The sequence below is a fragment of the Clytia hemisphaerica genome, unplaced genomic scaffold (genome assembly GCF_902728285.1).
Source record: "Clytia hemisphaerica strain Z4C2 unplaced genomic scaffold, Clytia hemisphaerica genome assembly, whole genome shotgun sequence".
NCBI lineage: Eukaryota > Metazoa > Cnidaria > Hydrozoa > Leptothecata > Clytiidae > Clytia > Clytia hemisphaerica.
In genome coordinates, this window is record NW_027103621.1 from 2270505 (window position 1) to 2287690 (window position 17186).

The following is a 17186-nucleotide window of genomic DNA, read 5'->3' on the forward strand; positions in this document are numbered from 1 at the left end:
GAATCTCCTTTGAATCCATGTTTAACAGTAAACAAGAGAAGTGTTCAAGATAACGTGTAAGTAAAATGATTTTAAAAGAGCTAGTTGGTACAATAGCAAGGGGAACGTACTGATACACCCCCAATCATGCTTTTCAAACCCATCCAAAGCCTTTCAAAGTCACCTACAAGGGCTAACCACAAGGGCAAACCACAAGGGCTAACCACAAGGGCAAACCACAAGGGCTAACCACAAGGGCAAACCACAAGGGCTAACCACAAGGGCAAACCACAAGGGCTAACCACAAGGGCTAACCACAAGGGCAAACCACAAGGGCTAACCACAAGGGCAAACCAAAAGGGTTAACCACAAGGGCAAACCACAAGGGCTAACCACAAGGGCTAACCACAAGGGCAAACCACAAGGGCTAACCACAAGGGCTAACCACAAGGGCTAACCACAAGGGCTATATTAACTGGCTTACACCAGTATCAAAACGCTGATTTTTTGCTTGTGCTTCCCTCAAAAGCAATTCAAAAACAATGTAACGACTTCAAAAGTGTTTTTCTTAGCTTCCCTCCCCTTTCAGACACATTGAAGAGTCATTTTGCTCTATTTCTCATCATTTTCCACTGAAATTTCATTTGTCTACAACCTTTTGTCCATAATTGCCTGTCTCAGTCCTGGTAGAACTTCTTTTCCTCAGTAGGGATAAAAATTCGTCTTGAAATACCAATGGAGATTAAAAGGTTAAAAATGGAATGGTTTTGGAGTGACATTTTTAAACAAAGTAAATTTCCCAGTGGAGCTGAAATTCTGGGGTATTTTCCCACCAGGGACGAAATTTTTACCAAATTTTCTAGTAGAGCTGGAGTCCCAGTGAGTCTGTGACACAGAAATACTGATTGTCGTCGAAATTCAACTTAGCTAAAAAAAACCAACACAGTTTTAAAAAGTGTATTACGAAAATATATTTGATTTTACGAACAACAACATAAAATACATTACTCTTCTCCCATTTTACAATTTGTTTCTTCATCTACTTTCTGTAACTTATTATTGCTTTCGTAAATCGCTTCAAAATTAATTGTACTTTCTGGTGTGATGAGTGAGGAGGCATCTCGTTTACCGCGTAATGGCTTTACTAAACCCGTCATATACATACTGGCTGTTGGAAAATCTGGAAAGAAAACATTATGAAAAAGGTTTCTTTTTTATAAGAGTGAAAATCGTTTGCATAGTCATAATTTCCAATTCACAAGCTTTTTCAAATTGGATCGACACGGATGTGGAGCAAGTTCGTCATATAAAAATAGGCTGATATGAAATGATATGTGTAAATATGATATGAAACGGGAACACTTTATCTAAAAATTAAACCTTTAAATCATTTATCTTGACTTCTTTAATTGGAAGGGCTCACTCACAAAAGACGTGTGGGCTCCTTTTTTATTTTTTGCAACATAATAACAATATTTTTATCGATTCCATTATTTGTTGATGAAAGGTATTCTTGACAAAACCTTCTAGTGTTGTCATGCAAATATGATTGTTTTACGAAAGATCCTCTTTAACTTGACAAACTTGTTGGAATATTTGTTAAACTTACCTTCTTTATATTCAAGTAGTTTTTCCATTTTCAAATTGCTAACATCTTTTTCTTCGTACGTCTAAAACGCAGGAAAAATCTTACCAAAATCACTCCTTAACAATTTGTTTCCACGAAGTAGTTAAGTGCCCTGTGCTTGTAACCGTAAACGAAGTAAAATAAATTTTAATTAACAGTATAGCTAGCTTAGCACTTACGAACGATACTAAGAACCTAAATCGTAAAATAAATTTTTCCCTAGAGAAGTTTAAATGACAAAAATGACACCTGATATCGACAATTCTATTATAATTTACTCTAATTTAACAAATACTATTTAGAAATCTTACATTATTATTATTATTATTATTTGGTAAACCTCCATAGTTCAATATACTCGATGGAGCGAGAGTAGCCTTTTTCCTTCTAAAATGACTTTCGCAAAAAAGCATTCAAATTTCAAAAACACCGGCAAATTTCTATCAATAATTTTTATCTAATGCTTAGGGGGAAAACTTACATTGTTAGATTTTGTGAAGACTTTTAAAGGTTGATCAGGACTTGCACATAACATGTATACTTTTCCGCAGTCCGTGCAACAAATATCGACAGGTTGTATATCTAGTTCAATCAGTCGAATGTATTTCAGGTTGTCTTCGTTGATTTCTAAATGAACAACGCCTCGAAGCCTAGAAAACAAAAGAAGTATTAATTCACAAAACTATCAGGGAAAGTAGTCTAGGTGTCAAATAATGCATGTTCACAAAAAAAATCTTTCCAAATATGGAAGGTTGCGAATTATAGGGAGTGTTTGCTAAGATTTTCGCCATGACGGGAATGTTATTAAAATCAAACCTCTTTATTATACTTACTGTTCTCCAATAACTAGGACAGAGTTATCACACGTCACAAATTTCGTTGGTACAAACTCCTATAAAAGATAAAGCAATATCTGTTAAAGCTGTTGCACTTGAAAATATTTCTGTTTAAGATGATCACAAGGAACTCTTTATATTAAATGGTTAAGGTTCTTTTGTCTTTTGCATAGTGAGAACCAATTAAAACAATGTGGTAAACCTTTTCAGTGCACTCTTTCATATCCAAAGAAGATAGTTCCTTTCCATCGTAGTAGTTCCATAATTTGATGGTTTTATCCTAAAAGAGGAAGCTGTGCAAATAAATCATCAGCTATAATTGACTCTCTCTAATTTGATTTTCAAGGGACCAAAATTTTTGTAGAAAGTATTTTACGAGGCTTTCCCCTTGAACTGAGAACTATTTCGAATTATAGAAAGATTCGGATAATAGAAGTTCGAATTAGCACGAGTTCACTACCACATTGATAATAGACCTTATCTGAGTTTTTGATATTTCTAAAAAAGCGATGCATTGTGGGATTGTTTCGAGTGTATTACAATAGAAATCTCTTAGGAATTCCTCGAGAGATCTCTATTGTAATACACTCGAAACAATCCCACAATGGATCGCTTTTTTAGAAATATCAAAAACTCCGATAAGGTCTATTCGCCAGTAAATTTGCATCGATTATAAATTAAATGTTAAAAAGTGTAAAATTACAGCTACAGTTCTAGCTTATCACTAACCCACTATATCTTATTACTGACCGTTTTTTTCGACAAGACTTGATGGAAAAATCAAATTGGGAAGAAATTAACGTATATCATTTGACAGGATTTTTCCAAACACTTTTCCAGAAAAAAAATTGACCAATAATATTGCATTTACGAGACAAAGTACTTACTGCAGATATAGAAAGTAGTCTATTATTCCCAATGTTCTCGATGAAAGATACCAAACTGCGATAATAACGAGGAAAAATGAAAAAAAAAATTAGAAGAAAACTCTTTATCAAACTTCTTTGAAAATAATCCAAAAAGCTTTCATGACATATTTACGGCACCGTATTTACGATAACGAATGATTATTAATTTTGTATTTAAGCTGATCGAAGAGAAATAATTAACAAATCATCACTTACTTTTTATGACCTAGACAATAATTATGTATATTATAAGCGTTTGGGTGATGGCTGATGCGGATCTTTTCATCACGATCTGCACTGATGATGAATTTGTCCTCTTCAATTATTTCCTGAAAGAAAACAAAGAAATAAACGATATTGACAAAGCTTTTACATTTGTTCTTTCATCTTATGTACCCAATTTCTCGTATAACATCTCACTGGATTCACATGAAAATCTACTGGTTAAACCAGTGGATTCATACATCTATGATGATATGATATGATGATGTAATTCTTCCAATTGACGGCTTTATTGTTTGCTTACTTGAGCATTTCAAAACAAGGTTTTTGAATTGACAAGGATGTGGAGCAAGATTGGAGAAAGAAATTTCAAGGATATTTGTTTACTCAGCACGAAATCGAACACAAAATAGCAATTCATGATATGCACCACTGCAATGACTTCACGAAATTATGCAACTTTTCTGCTTTTGTTCCACCCAATCCGTCACTTTTTCTATGGACGGAAATTTTTAAAAGTTCTCAGAAGACTCTCCAGTGGTGCATATCATGAATAGAAGGTACCCAGCTTGATTTTAAGTATCAAACATGACCAAATGCAAAGAAAATGAATATAGGTAATAAAGGTGACTTTCTTTGGCGTGTAAGGAAGCCCTAGAACAAGCCTTCGCCTAGTTCGAAAACTTAGAACAAAGACCGTCAAAAACACCGATCCTTTCTGACGACTGGATGAAAGACGAAGATTGGATAATAATAATATCTCATTATTAGGTTGGTTGAGGTCAATAAACCTACTTAATATAATTCTCTGAATAGTGAAGATTATTATCTATATCTATCGAAGGCTAAAATCTCAAAGCACAAACTTACAATATCAAGAACCATGGATAAATGACCAAGGATGAGTTTCGGTGTTTGCTCTTCAGAAGTTAAGGAAGCTCTAATAAAAATGAAACATTACGCAAGAGAAGAGTAGTAGATTAGATTAGATTGGGAAATCTGGTCAAGACGGCTAGTAGCGGAAAGCTGTTGAGATTAGTGAATAAGTGCGGCACTCCACCCCTGCATTCACTTTATTCTGAAAAGCCGTCTAAAAATTGTAATGAGTGAGTTTCACTCAGCCTCGTCGGGGTCTTGTCTTGCTACCAACTTAAGTTTCATCCATCTCAATGGATATTGATTTATAGTAATAGCACAATGAAAGGACAAAGTTAGGAGAAAAGTTTACAAAACAATCATGTGGACGGCTTCTTACTTGTAGATATCCCCATATTTATCAGAAACCAGTACAGAGTCTTCATTCTTCAGAAACTTCAGCGATGTTGGTCGTTTTGGAAATTCTCTACAAAAGAAAAGAGGCTTTTAGAAACATTACACATGGCTTGGCAGCAGGTTTTAGGTGCCCCCTAAGAATTCAGGTGACCCCTAAGATTTAGGTAACCCCTGGTCGCCAAATATTTTAGGTGACCTCTAAGCCAATGACACGTCAAATTTTTTCGAAAATCCTTTTTAAACAATCAAACAAATACAACAGTTAGTTTAGCTTATTGCTAAATAGAATAAATGCCCTAAGAAATAAGAGATAAGCTAAGTACTGAAGGTTCAAGTAAGGGGTGCAGATCCCTTGCTAGACAGATTTTTATCTAAGTAAATGCATCAGGATTAAAGAATTTTTACAGATCAGTGCAGTAGGAAGCATTTTCATATTAAGGGGGCTGAAGTTTAGTGACACCGCGAGGGCCAACCATGGTTTGAGCTGAGGAGGAAAATTTTGAAAATTTGAGCTCTAGATTGCTTGAAAATGCACTCAAAACATGCACTTATAAGACAATTATGACAAATTAAAAAAGAAAAACTTTGCATTTTGCAAGATAACCATTTTGAAAAATTATTGGTCCCCCCCAGTTGCTATGGCACTGACGGCACTGCAAATAATATATTAGATACCAAATTGTCAGTTTTTGAGCATTATTGCTTAGATTAAAATATAAGATGAGAAAGTTCCAACCTATGGTCTGGTAGGCTGCTTATAAATTCAATCACCAAACATAAAATCTAGCCCCCAGGTCCATCTGAAAAAATTTAGGTGACCCCTAACATGGTTAGTCCCCCCTAGCCACAGGCTAAAATCAGGTACCAACTGCTGCTCGACCTTTTAGCCCCCCCCCTCAGGCCAGGGGGGAGGGGTTCCAGCCATGATTACAGAATTAGTATACATAGATCATAGTATACATACTCCAGCAATATGCAGTAACAAAACCCAAATAATTTTACTCACAAGGTCATTAGCAAAGTACATTTGGTTGCTTCGACATTCCAAACTAGTAGTTTTTTATCTTCAGTGACAGCTCCAAAGTAACATTGACATTCTGATTTTCTTTTAGAGGAAAATTGATGACAATCAAAAGATGTTGCAGGTGTTGGCTGTGCTGTTTTGCTCTCTTTTTTCTCCTCGCTGTCTTCTTTCTTTTCCTTGTCTGTGGGTTTTACTGGTGGTGTATGGGTGTAACTGAGAATCGTCTCGTCATTCCTGAAATATAGATTTTTGAAGTCGGTTTTAAAGGGATAGCCACATAAAGCATGTAATCGGAATCACATATTTATTTCATGATCCAGGTTTTGGTTTCAGACTATGGATAAGGAATCTTTAGGTAGAATTTTATTATTCATCTGGTCGTACCAAGACGTAAATTTTAACTGGATTAACGACAGTATGTAGTAGGTCTTGCACATTTTCCCTGGGCGAATAGGTAATCCATATTCTTATTTTATTATAGGTCATCTGAGAGACCAAACAAAGTAAGACTTATGGGTTGTCAATGAAACTATTGAAAACCACAAAGTGTATAAAGTCAATACCTGAAGATGACGAGTTTATTTTTCAAACTGATTGCAAGTAGATCTGATCCGTTGGTTGAAATACAAGCCATATTTTTATTATTTTATAATTCCTTGATCCTTGAATCTTTTTATCAAAAACTAAAAGGAAAATAAGATATACAACTTACAGGCTTAGACTATCAGGGCTTCTGTTTCTTTGGTATACTTTTCTAATACATTTACCATTTTAAGGCTATTAACAAAATACTTAAATATGGATATGGAAAACACTCTCTCAACAGGCGACATTCAAAATATGTTTCGAAAGTCAAAAATGACAAAAAACAAACATTTTTTTAAGAAATATAAACACTGTATATACATTTTTACAAAGGTTACAAATATCAAATCATGATCAAACTATTCATCTTTGGACGACACCACATCTTGTTCGCTGATGCAAGCAGGTACCATTGAATCTCGAATCTGTCGTAATCTCTCCTCCAAGTCATCCAAAACTTTTGGATCACACGTATCGAGTAAACTTTCAACCTCGTTGCACAAGAATCTAACTTTTTCACGTTTATCTGTGATAAATTGATGGTGGTTATTCATGGTTAAATTAGTACCACAAGCTGTTTGTTGACTGTTAGATGTTGTTGAAAGTGACACCTTCTTCTTTGGTGCACAAACTTTGGTAGAGTTTCCAACAGGATGAGAGTTGCTTGTTGTATTCATTTGTGCTTTAATTCGATACACATGATTTCTTATATCTTTAGGTTCAGGAAAGAATTTCCTACATGTTATTGGAGGAATGTCACCGTGAAAGAGCTTAGCCACATATTCATGTAATAAATTTTCAAGCTCATTTATGTCATCTATGCCATGTATAACAAGTTCTTGAATTTTCTCTATTATACTTTTATCCAGTCTTTGTAATGAACCAGCAGACTAAACATCACATAAAAAAGCTTTAAATATACGAGACAAAATTTTAGCAGCTTTTAAAATAATGCTCGTTAGTTGTTATATTATTACTGCCAACTCCCGTACTTATTTTAAAGATCAAGTCAAAGTCTAAAGAAAGTACTTTTTTTCTTTGCTTTAAAAACTTAAGCCCAATCTTAGTCTAAATTGACTTCATTTTGGTATACACAAAGTACAAATCCCCAACCTTGTTATTATAAAGTCATAAAATTTTCTCTGATCCTTTGTCTATTCTAGCCCCCATGTTCATCACATTATGAAGTTACTAAAAAACTCAAAACATACCTCGTCTGTTGAATGTCCCTCATGTGAGTTAGGATCTGGAAACTTCACCAGTATCCTTCGCGTGAAATGGATTGTCCCTTCATCTATTTTCTGTCTGATGCAACTAATGGCTTTGGACTTTTGATATTTGATATTCTCTTCTATCTATTATTAAAGAAGATGAACAACAAAGTAATAGAGACGGACAGTGGTGAACTATCTCAATCATACCTACCTACCAGATCGAGCTTGGTCATATAGAGCCATCTTTAAAAATCCTATTAATTGCTTTTTTATAACTTTGCATGTTTCAATTGGGCATCCTTCCAATCCATCATTCAATTAATTTATGGCTGAGCTAAATAGCCGTGGCCCTAATACAACTAAAAAGTATTGAAAAAAATTATTAGGTTACTGGGCTTACCCCATGAAATATTGACTCTATTCTATCTAGAATAACACACAAAATTTTAACCTTGTCATCATTGAAAAATATAATATCTCTCAAAAGGATCGATGCTGGGCAACCCATTTTCTTTGAAATTCTTCCACTGCGAGATTTCCGTTGTTGATATTCTTCTTCCTAAAACGTAGAAGAGAAAAAATTGAAATCTTCAAAAATGTTTCAACAAAATGAATAAAAGGGAGATTTAATAATGACATAGTTATTACACCAGCATCTTACCATACAATTCCTTTTTTCACAAATGTATGGAGTCATAAGTTTTATAGATGCCTGGATTAAATCCTATTTATCTTAAAACAAGTATTTGAAATATATCTGAAAGTGATGAACTTTAAAAAGAAAGTAATACAATTTACTGTACTGTTTTCAAGTTTTCTTTTCAGTTTCCTTTCTTTATCACGATCAACACCGTGAGAGCATTCCATCCTTTTCATCCCTGTCACAAGGAAGGGATAACCTGTAAACTGGATTTGTTTGATGACCCCTTCTTTTGAGATATCTTCAAATAAAATACGATGCTTCTCAAACTTGATACCTATTGTCAGCAAAGAAGATACAAAAAAATTCTGAAAATTAAACACCTTTTAATAATATTTTGCAATTCCCTTTCCACAGAATGTACCAAGCAAAATTAATTTATCAAAATCATTTCTTGCAAATGCCTTAAAGGTTTTGTTTTTCAATAAGAGTGATATCATTTGCTTACTCGATTTTAATTTAAAAGCTTTTTCACATTGGATTGACACGGAAGTGAAGCAAGATGATCAGAGAGAGGGCATAATATAATGTATGTATATATGTTTATTTTAGCATAATAATAACAATAGGCAGACACTGTCCTGATATGAAATATGTGTCTATTAATACGAAACTGGAACATGTTAAAATAAAACCTTTAACGAAAATATTTTTTGAATTTTTATTGAGTTGAGGACACATGCATTTAAAATTAAACTGACTTTGATTGACTTTGATGTGTGAAATAATTCAACGCTTAACCTTAACGACAAGTATCTCTTCCTAAATCTACTAGTGATGAACGAAAACTAAATATCCCCAAACAGATGAAAGACAAACCTGGTTTACCAAACTCCCCATCTGTTTTATTGACTGCAAAGCTAGAGTTTGTTTTGGCCATGAAATGTGTGATTGCTATTGTTGCTTCATCAACACTGCTAAATGAATTGGCCATGTTCAAAACAGAACCTAAAAAAACAACAAAAATAATTCTCCATAATAACCATACCCATTGATGAGTTTCAAAAAAATGAAGTTCAAATAATACCAAGTCCCAAAATCAAATTAACTTTCCAGTTCCAATTGCAGTTCCAAAGATACAGTAAAAAAATATATACTATATCTTTCTTAACGATAAAAAGTATTATCCTACAAAGTTTTGTAACATCAAGCGTTTCTTCTGAGGGCTGCGAGGTATCAACATTTTTTACTATAAAATAAAATGTGCTAACTTTAGTGTGAGACCTTGCAAATAGAGATCTAACGGTTTGAGTGAGTTCATTTTTAATTCCTAAAAGATGCTTTCAAGTAATATCATTTTCAATTAATTCTCACAAAATATTTTAGAGATATAAAATGTCAGACTAAATATACAACAAAGTTTTCAAATCAAGGTTTTGATGAAAAACGAATTCGGAAAATTTACCTGACGATTCAATGGTTGTGTCTTTTTTTCCCTCCATTTGAATATTTCACACTTTATTTTTGTATATAAAATTTTTATTTCTATTATGGTAAACAGTAAGCAACAAGAAGCTAAAGTACAAGATAATGAAAAAGATAACTTACTAACTAACAAATGCAATGGCAGTGACACTAATTTTCTGTATAATGCATAATTTTGCGTTCTTCTAAAAACCACATGTAGTTAATTCCTGTGACAAACAGTGATGAATGAATCTGAAGGTGTGGTACAGTCACTTTCGGTCGGGGTTGTGGATGGCAAAATATGTCGTTCTTTGATAGTTAGGGTTTGCCGTTCTTTTTTTGTTGCTTTTTAATAGTTATTTGTTGTTCTTTTTAGATGGTCTGGAAACATTAGATTAAAACAGTCTCTTTTCTCATTTTTGTTTGCATACTTTTCAAATTTGGAAAACTTCTGTCTTGAACTTGGTATAAATTGTGTTTTAAATGTGGAAAGCTTTTTTTTTTGTTAATTTGGAAATTTTCTTCCACGTTTGTCTAATATGGAAAACTTTTGTTGTCGACTTGAAGTTTTCTTCCACATACGTTTTATCCCCTTGGGCATTCTTTCAGATTACAAAAATGTTTCCCATAAGATTGTTTTCCCTCCTTGCAATCTGTTGGAAATTATGAATATGAAATTGCTTTGTCCTGTTTTGAAAGTTTTTTCCTTTTTTAACATTATTAGTTTTATTATGATAAGCTCTATTTTTGCATACAATTCAATATGGCGGATGGAAAGGCGAAAAGGTCTATCATGAAATTTTTCTTGGTTCATTTTATGATATATATATCCTCCTTTTTGTAAAGGTGAAGCGTGACGCTACAGATCAAATCTGTGTTTTAACTGGACTCACCAACCCTTATGATTATAAGGGTACAGTTTGTTGTTATTTTCTAAATTCAAAATGCCCTGACAGTTATTCACGCTAGCGTCCCGCCAAAATGCGTATATATCAAAGATTAATGCTGCGAAAGCGCTATATCGTTTACTTGACTCACAAGCAAAAAAATGCACTGCAAGACTTAAAGGGGCAATCCGCCACCACATAACACGGTTTGTTATTGTTTTTCTAAAACTCTATTACTTTTAGGGTGCATAGGGGAATTTCCAATTGAGGCGGAGTGATCATGATCAAGACTTTTGACAGGAAAAATCAAAACAAACTTATGAGAACTGATAGAAGGCACAAAAAATTATCTTCCTTTTTCAGAAAAAAAGCAATCATTTTGTTTCAGGTGAAGGCTTCGTATAAGATTTTTATAATTACTAGTTATCTCAAATTATCTCAATCTCCCTTGGCAGTAGCAATTATGATTTGATTTATAGGTAAAAAAAAAATGGGTTGAAAAACAAAGAGCACAGGATAAGTAGATATATAAAGATGTTATTTTTTTATTGAAACATACAAGTGTTACAAGAAAATCTATGAAAATTTTAGATTATAAATTTAGAATTTTTAGTCCAAAAAAGGTTTCTCAAAACTTTGTAATAATAGCACCAAAAACAAAGGCTCCTGTCTTCTCTTTAAAATTATATAAAGTTTAAGGAAAGAAAATACTTATAAAATGTCTATAAATGTCTTTGACAGGCTTTGACACGTTTTGACGAAACATGGAAACCTCGAAACAATGCTTTCTTGAACAACCTATCACATAAACACTACTGAAATTCTATGAAATAAACACGAATTAATTGATAAAAAATGAAATTGAAATAACCTATCTACATTGGAGCACTAAAAGATAAAGGATAACACTACAACAATCCAAATAAGAAATTATGTCGCCGTTAAAACGGCGTTAATACTCCAAGCCAAGATGCAATATGTTTATCAAATACACGTTCACAGTATCTCTAGTCAGGGAAAACAATCACATATTCAAAAGTGTCTTTAGTCAGGAAAACAACCAAAACAATCAAACAAGTTTCAAAAGTTTAGAAAATCCACAAAACCTCTGACCTTATGAATGTAAGATCCAAGCTTCAATTCACATAAATATCCAATCCCATATCAAAAGGTAATGAATGTTATTTCCAAAAGAAATGCAGTCTTTTTTGAAGACACTCTAACTGAATTTTGTTATATCATAAATAGATTATGTAAGTAAGTGACATTTTAAGTAACAAGTTCATTAACAATTTTATTTTGAAGTTTGTTTTTAAAAACAAAACCCCTGTGCTAGATGATAATTTCATTTTCTTAACTTATGGACCCATTTGGAAGTATTTGTAATACAGATCATTTGGCAGTGTAGTTGCAGCCTATACAAGAATTGGAATCTAAAGTCTGAAGTCGTAACTCCTTGCCAGTAACCCTGCAGAGAAATTTTAGTTGGTAGACACTGACAGATTTTCGATTTTATTAAGGCACCATTTACACTAGATAAGAAGAATAACTAGAAGGACACTGTCAACAAGAAGGTACAAATCATGCACCATGCCAAAAAATGGCTAAAAATAAGGTTTTTGCAATAACTTGCCCAAATTATATAAAAAATTAGGGAAAATCTCAGAAAACCTCTATATTAACATTAGAAAGGATAAGAGATGGTTAAAATCACTCCATGGGGTTAAATGGCCCAAATATGGCTAATTTGTTGTCCAGACAAAAAGATTGTCCTGAAGAGGGCCATTTTTTAAGCTTAGTCTATACCAAACCTAGTTTAAACTAAAGCTGAATGATTGTTTAACTCCTAATAGTAAAATGGCCCACTTTTTACGTTCTTGGCTCCCAAAATAAGACAATAAAGTTGTTCTTAATTTTAACCGTGATATTTTACAAAAAAGACAATTTATTGTCCTTTTTCGGACCGAATAACCAAAATCTGCTACCTGAAAATTAATTGTGAACCATTCATACAGTTTTGTGCAAAATTTTAGCTTGAATAAGCTGATAGTTTTGGCACTATTTTGGAAAAGATAAAAATGGTTGAATCAGGTTGAATCCTCAGCGTTAAAGCACAAAAAGTGGTTAATTAAAATACATTTGCCTTTAGGACAACAAATTGTCCACGAGAAGGGCCGTTCAACGATTTTAATTTTAATTATTTTATGTTTGAGGTATTTCGAGCCTGATTTGTAAGAATCTTGAATGAATTTTTGTTTTAAAGTTGATTTTCATGACAATTAATTGCCCATACTTTTTTCAACATTTAGGACAATTTAATGGCGTCCTCCAGCTTTTTGGTTCCCCCTAATAAGAGCCAAAAATCCCCCATCTGGCCTTCCCCCCCAACTGTCTTTAAAACTCGTGCTCCCCCAATTGGGAAATCCCCCTAGCCGTATTGTATAAGGGTTGCGAAGTGATGATCCAGACTCGCCTCAATTCGCAAGCTACTATAGCAAAAAAAAGACTCTCAAAATCCCTAGAAAGACAGGCTCATAAGCCTGAATGCCCAAACACACCAGGAAGGTCTGTATTTATCCTATTACCCCCCCCCCCACTAGGTAGAGGACTGAATATACCCCCTATTCGCCTTTCTCCCCCCATTAAGCTTGAAAATTTCACTTCCCCCTGGCACCAAAATCTGATTCACCCCCATCTTCCTGGGGGGGGGGATGATCCCATGTTTATTGTCCATTTTTGGACCTTTTTACGAGATTTTATAATTGGAATCTTGTTGTAGGATAAGGTTCTTCATGTGTACCAAATTTCGACTTGATTGGAGCACCCTATCAAGACTTATTGATCTTGGATAACTCATTATCCTCTTAGTTAGGACAATTCATTGTCCTTTTTAGGACCGCAGTTCAAAAGCTTATATCTCTTTAAGTAGGGAGGTCAGGGCAAAATTTCAAACTCATCTAATCACTTTGAAAATAGGTCCATCTGAAAAAGGGTAAAAAATGCAAGAAAATGAGGGGTCATAGACCTCTCAGAAAAAAGCGGTTCCGAAGATATGCCATTTTTTGTGGCTTAAAAAACAGCTCTTTCGGTAACAAACCAAAAACAGTGAAAAAAAAAACTTTTTCAGATTCAAAATTTAATATCTTTTCAACGGCTTATTCAATTGTTCTGAAATTTTCTTACATGGATGTAAGCTTCCAAGTTTTGAAAAAAAATTTAAAAAATATTTTCTGGAACATGTGTATTTTACAGACCCACCAGCTAATTCAAAGATCAAATTAAAATTTTGATAAAAAAAAGGTGTTCCTGGAGTCCGACTGGGATTTATGAAAATAGTCAAAATCTAAAATTTCAAAATTTTTGGAATATCTGGCGGTATTTTACAGACCTGTCTGTAAATTACACAATCTGGTCAAAAAAAGGTGATTCCATGGTCTGATTTACCTGAAATTTTGCACACAAGCTGGGATTCATGAAACTAGTCAAAATCTTAAATTTAAAAAATTTTGGAATATCTGGTGATATTTTACAGACCGGTCTGTAAATTACACATTCTGATAAAAAAAAAGTGATCCTGTGGTCAGATTTACCTGAATTTTTGCACACAAGCTGGGATTCACAAAACAAGTCAAAATCTGAATTTTTAAAATTTTCGGAATATCTGGCGGTATTTTACAGACCGGTCTTTCTACACAATTTGCTCAATCTAGCGTGTACCTAAATGCGCAAATTTTGCACACAAGCCACAAGTCAAAATTGAAAACCTAAAAATAGTCCCACCCCATGTCTGAAACTTTATGAGATTTTAAGAGATTTCCAAAACTATGCCATTAGTTAACAACAAGTTTTTCCCACTTTCTTGAAAAAAAAATTTGCAAAGCAGATTCATTGAGATTTTCTTTTCTTAGAAAAATTTCCTCGCAGAGAGAGGTCCAATAAAATTTGAAACTGGCAACTCCTGATACAAAGTTTTTACAGGTTGATTAAGTTTGGAGAAGTTTTGCTTCTTTGAAATGAAAGTTTTCATTTTCCTATGAAAATTTGAGGGCTTTCCTATTTTGGTAGAAACGTTTGTCTCTGGAAGACACAAAAGTGTCAATGCAGTAGCAAGAGATAGGGAATTTAGAGCAGATTTATCCACAAAATAAATAAGCTGAGACAAATCATTGTATGTTACTTTGTTGGAGCTAACATCCCAAAAATCTGGAATTTTTTTTGCATAAAAAATTTCTGTAAGCTGAGATTCAGTTAGTTTGTTTACATTTTCTGCCATTTTGAGAAAAAAAAGACCAATCAAAAGGCAGTTCGAACGTCAAATGACGTCACACACAAATCAAAAAACTTGAAAAAAGTTAACGAGAAAATTTGTCTTACCATACCATAGAAAACTGACTGATATGTTTGAGCAGAACAAGTTTTGGAAAAACAAATTATATGGCTGAATAGCAGAAGCATTCAGCTTTGATTTGATACCACGCACTAGTAAAAATGTTGTGAAATTCCTACCAAAAATTTCAAACCAAAACTTAGTTTTCAATTTCTTGGCTCTTGGAGATCCTTCTTTTTTTCCCGCGTAGATTCAAAACAAACTTGAATCACGAGGGAAGATAATAGTGAAAAAATTATACGGCTAACGATTTTTGCTCAATTGTTATAACCTTTTGAAAAAGGCCAATGTTTTGAAACGTCGGTGCCGGTTTCCGTGTCTGTCAGAAAAGGTAGGCAGGTTGCGATTATTGGATAATTGTGACTCAAGGGAAGTGACGAAAACAGCTGTTTTTTTTTTTAGAGGACAGATTAAGAAATTCTCTATACTTAAAAAAAAAAAGGTTTCTGAATGTCTTTTTTCAAAGGTGAGATATTTAGCTCCGAACTTCTTTTTTACGAAAATCGGGAATTGTTACCGCTCTGGCAGTTAGTCACACTAGGAAATCTAGCTTTCAGAAAAAAAAAACATCAGTCATCTACAGGATACATTTCAACAACAAGGATGAGAGTTACCTGAATCAAGTTCGCAAGACAATACGACAATATTAATTAAAACTTGAAAGTTGGAAACAAAATAAAACGTGCAGCAGCCCAAAATTAACCAACCAAAATTTGTCATTCAATTCCCGAGACAGCGCTTCGATTTTTAAGGCCTTGTTTATACGCTAAAGTAAAAACAATTACGCACATGTAAAGGGGTCATTGTTTGAGGTCCGGCAAAATTTCCGGGAGATAGCCTATCCGGTAGTGCGCGGATCTAGGTGGGTTCCGCCTCCCCCGTAGATCTTTTTCTTGGTAAATTGATCTTCAAATTAGTTTTCAAGGTTGGCTTGGCTCAAATTTTTTCATCTATGGCTCAAATTTTAGGCAATTTCTCAAAGTTTTTGAAAATGTTAATTTCATTAAAAAGCGCCGGGTTATTTTTTCATGAATCCCTTTAGATGTTTTGCAGTGCATTTTTTTGCTTGAGAGTCAAGTAAACGATATAGCGCTTTCGCAGCATTAATCTTTGATACGTATTTTGGCGGGACGCTAGTGTGGCTAACTGGACTGTCTGGCGCGCGCGACCTTTCGGCCTCCCTACTTTAAGTATATATACCTTTTACAGTTACGGGACCAGCATGGGTCTGAAGACAGACCTTTTTAACTTAACCACAGGTATCAATGTAGGGCCTAGTTAGTAGACATTTATGAGTCTGTAATTTTCAAAACCAGTCAGGGGGTATAAAAAGGGCCATTCCAGAAAATTTTTGTTACCCCCCGTCGGACGACGTGCATTTTTTATTTTTTTCTAGCCTCGGAAATAATTTCTCTTTTCCAGTGGTGGTTGGAAATTCCGATAAAAATTCATGTACTTTTGCAAAATGCATCGGAAATTCCACTCTTTTTTGCCCTTTTTAACTCAATTGCCTTGGAAATTCATACATTTTCTTCTCTCGTCTTGGAAATTTCGAATTTTAATGAAAACTTTTACCCTCGGAAATCCTGTGTCGTCCGCCCCCCTGTTACAGACAAATTCTGGAATGGCCCAAAGATCCAAAGATGGGTGCAAAAACATTTTTTGTACCTTCTTTTATTGACAGTGTCCAGAAGGAAAGAAAAGAGCGATGCAGGCGGCGACGGGTGTTGTGCCGCTGAGGATTATGTGATGTGTTTGAGGCATTAAGCTAAGGCTTTACGAACCTGTCTCGCTTTATTTAGCAGCTTTAGCTTAGGGATTTTTAGAACAACTGGCTTCCTTTTTGCGAAATTGAGGTGGAGTCTGGTCTGGATCGCTTCGCAACCCTTATACAATACGGCTAGTAAAAATATACATAAACATAATTCATAATAATATAATATAATATACATAAACACGTCCCCATCATCATCAATTATAGCATTTAAAGCAAAAAGTTTGAAAAAAGATTTCTACCTGGTACCACATCTTGTCTACCATCTTGTTCATCGTGGGAAAGATGAATTGGCTTAATGTAGGAAGTTTATGATGGAGGTAATTACTGGAGAATTTCAGAGAGTTTTTAGCTCCTTTATATC

At 34.1% G+C, this 17186-nt stretch overlaps 2 protein-coding genes across 2 annotated transcripts; both read right to left on the reverse strand.

Moving 5' to 3' along the window:
- Positions 1 to 2063: 2063 nt before the first annotated feature.
- On the reverse strand, positions 2064 to 6557 carry LOC136802304 (tRNA (guanine-N(7)-)-methyltransferase non-catalytic subunit wdr4-like). Its single transcript, XM_067059020.1, has 9 exons — positions 6432 to 6557; positions 5851 to 6102; positions 4828 to 4914; positions 4443 to 4512; positions 3567 to 3679; positions 3273 to 3384; positions 2645 to 2722; positions 2440 to 2498; positions 2064 to 2256 (listed from the first exon to the last, which is right to left on the reverse strand). The coding sequence occupies exons 1-9, from the start codon at positions 6500 to 6502 to the stop codon at positions 2064 to 2066; spliced, it is 1035 nt and encodes a 344-aa protein (XP_066915121.1). The 5' UTR covers positions 6503 to 6557.
- A 159-nt stretch (positions 6558 to 6716) lies between these two features.
- On the reverse strand, positions 6717 to 17147 carry LOC136802361 (calcium-responsive transcription factor-like). Its single transcript, XM_067059088.1, has 6 exons — positions 17065 to 17147; positions 9187 to 9315; positions 8466 to 8644; positions 8119 to 8226; positions 7665 to 7808; positions 6717 to 7343 (listed from the first exon to the last, which is right to left on the reverse strand). The coding sequence occupies exons 2-6, from the start codon at positions 9299 to 9301 to the stop codon at positions 6813 to 6815; spliced, it is 1077 nt and encodes a 358-aa protein (XP_066915189.1). The 5' UTR covers positions 9302 to 9315; positions 17065 to 17147; the 3' UTR covers positions 6717 to 6812.
- Positions 17148 to 17186: the final 39 nt, after the last annotated feature.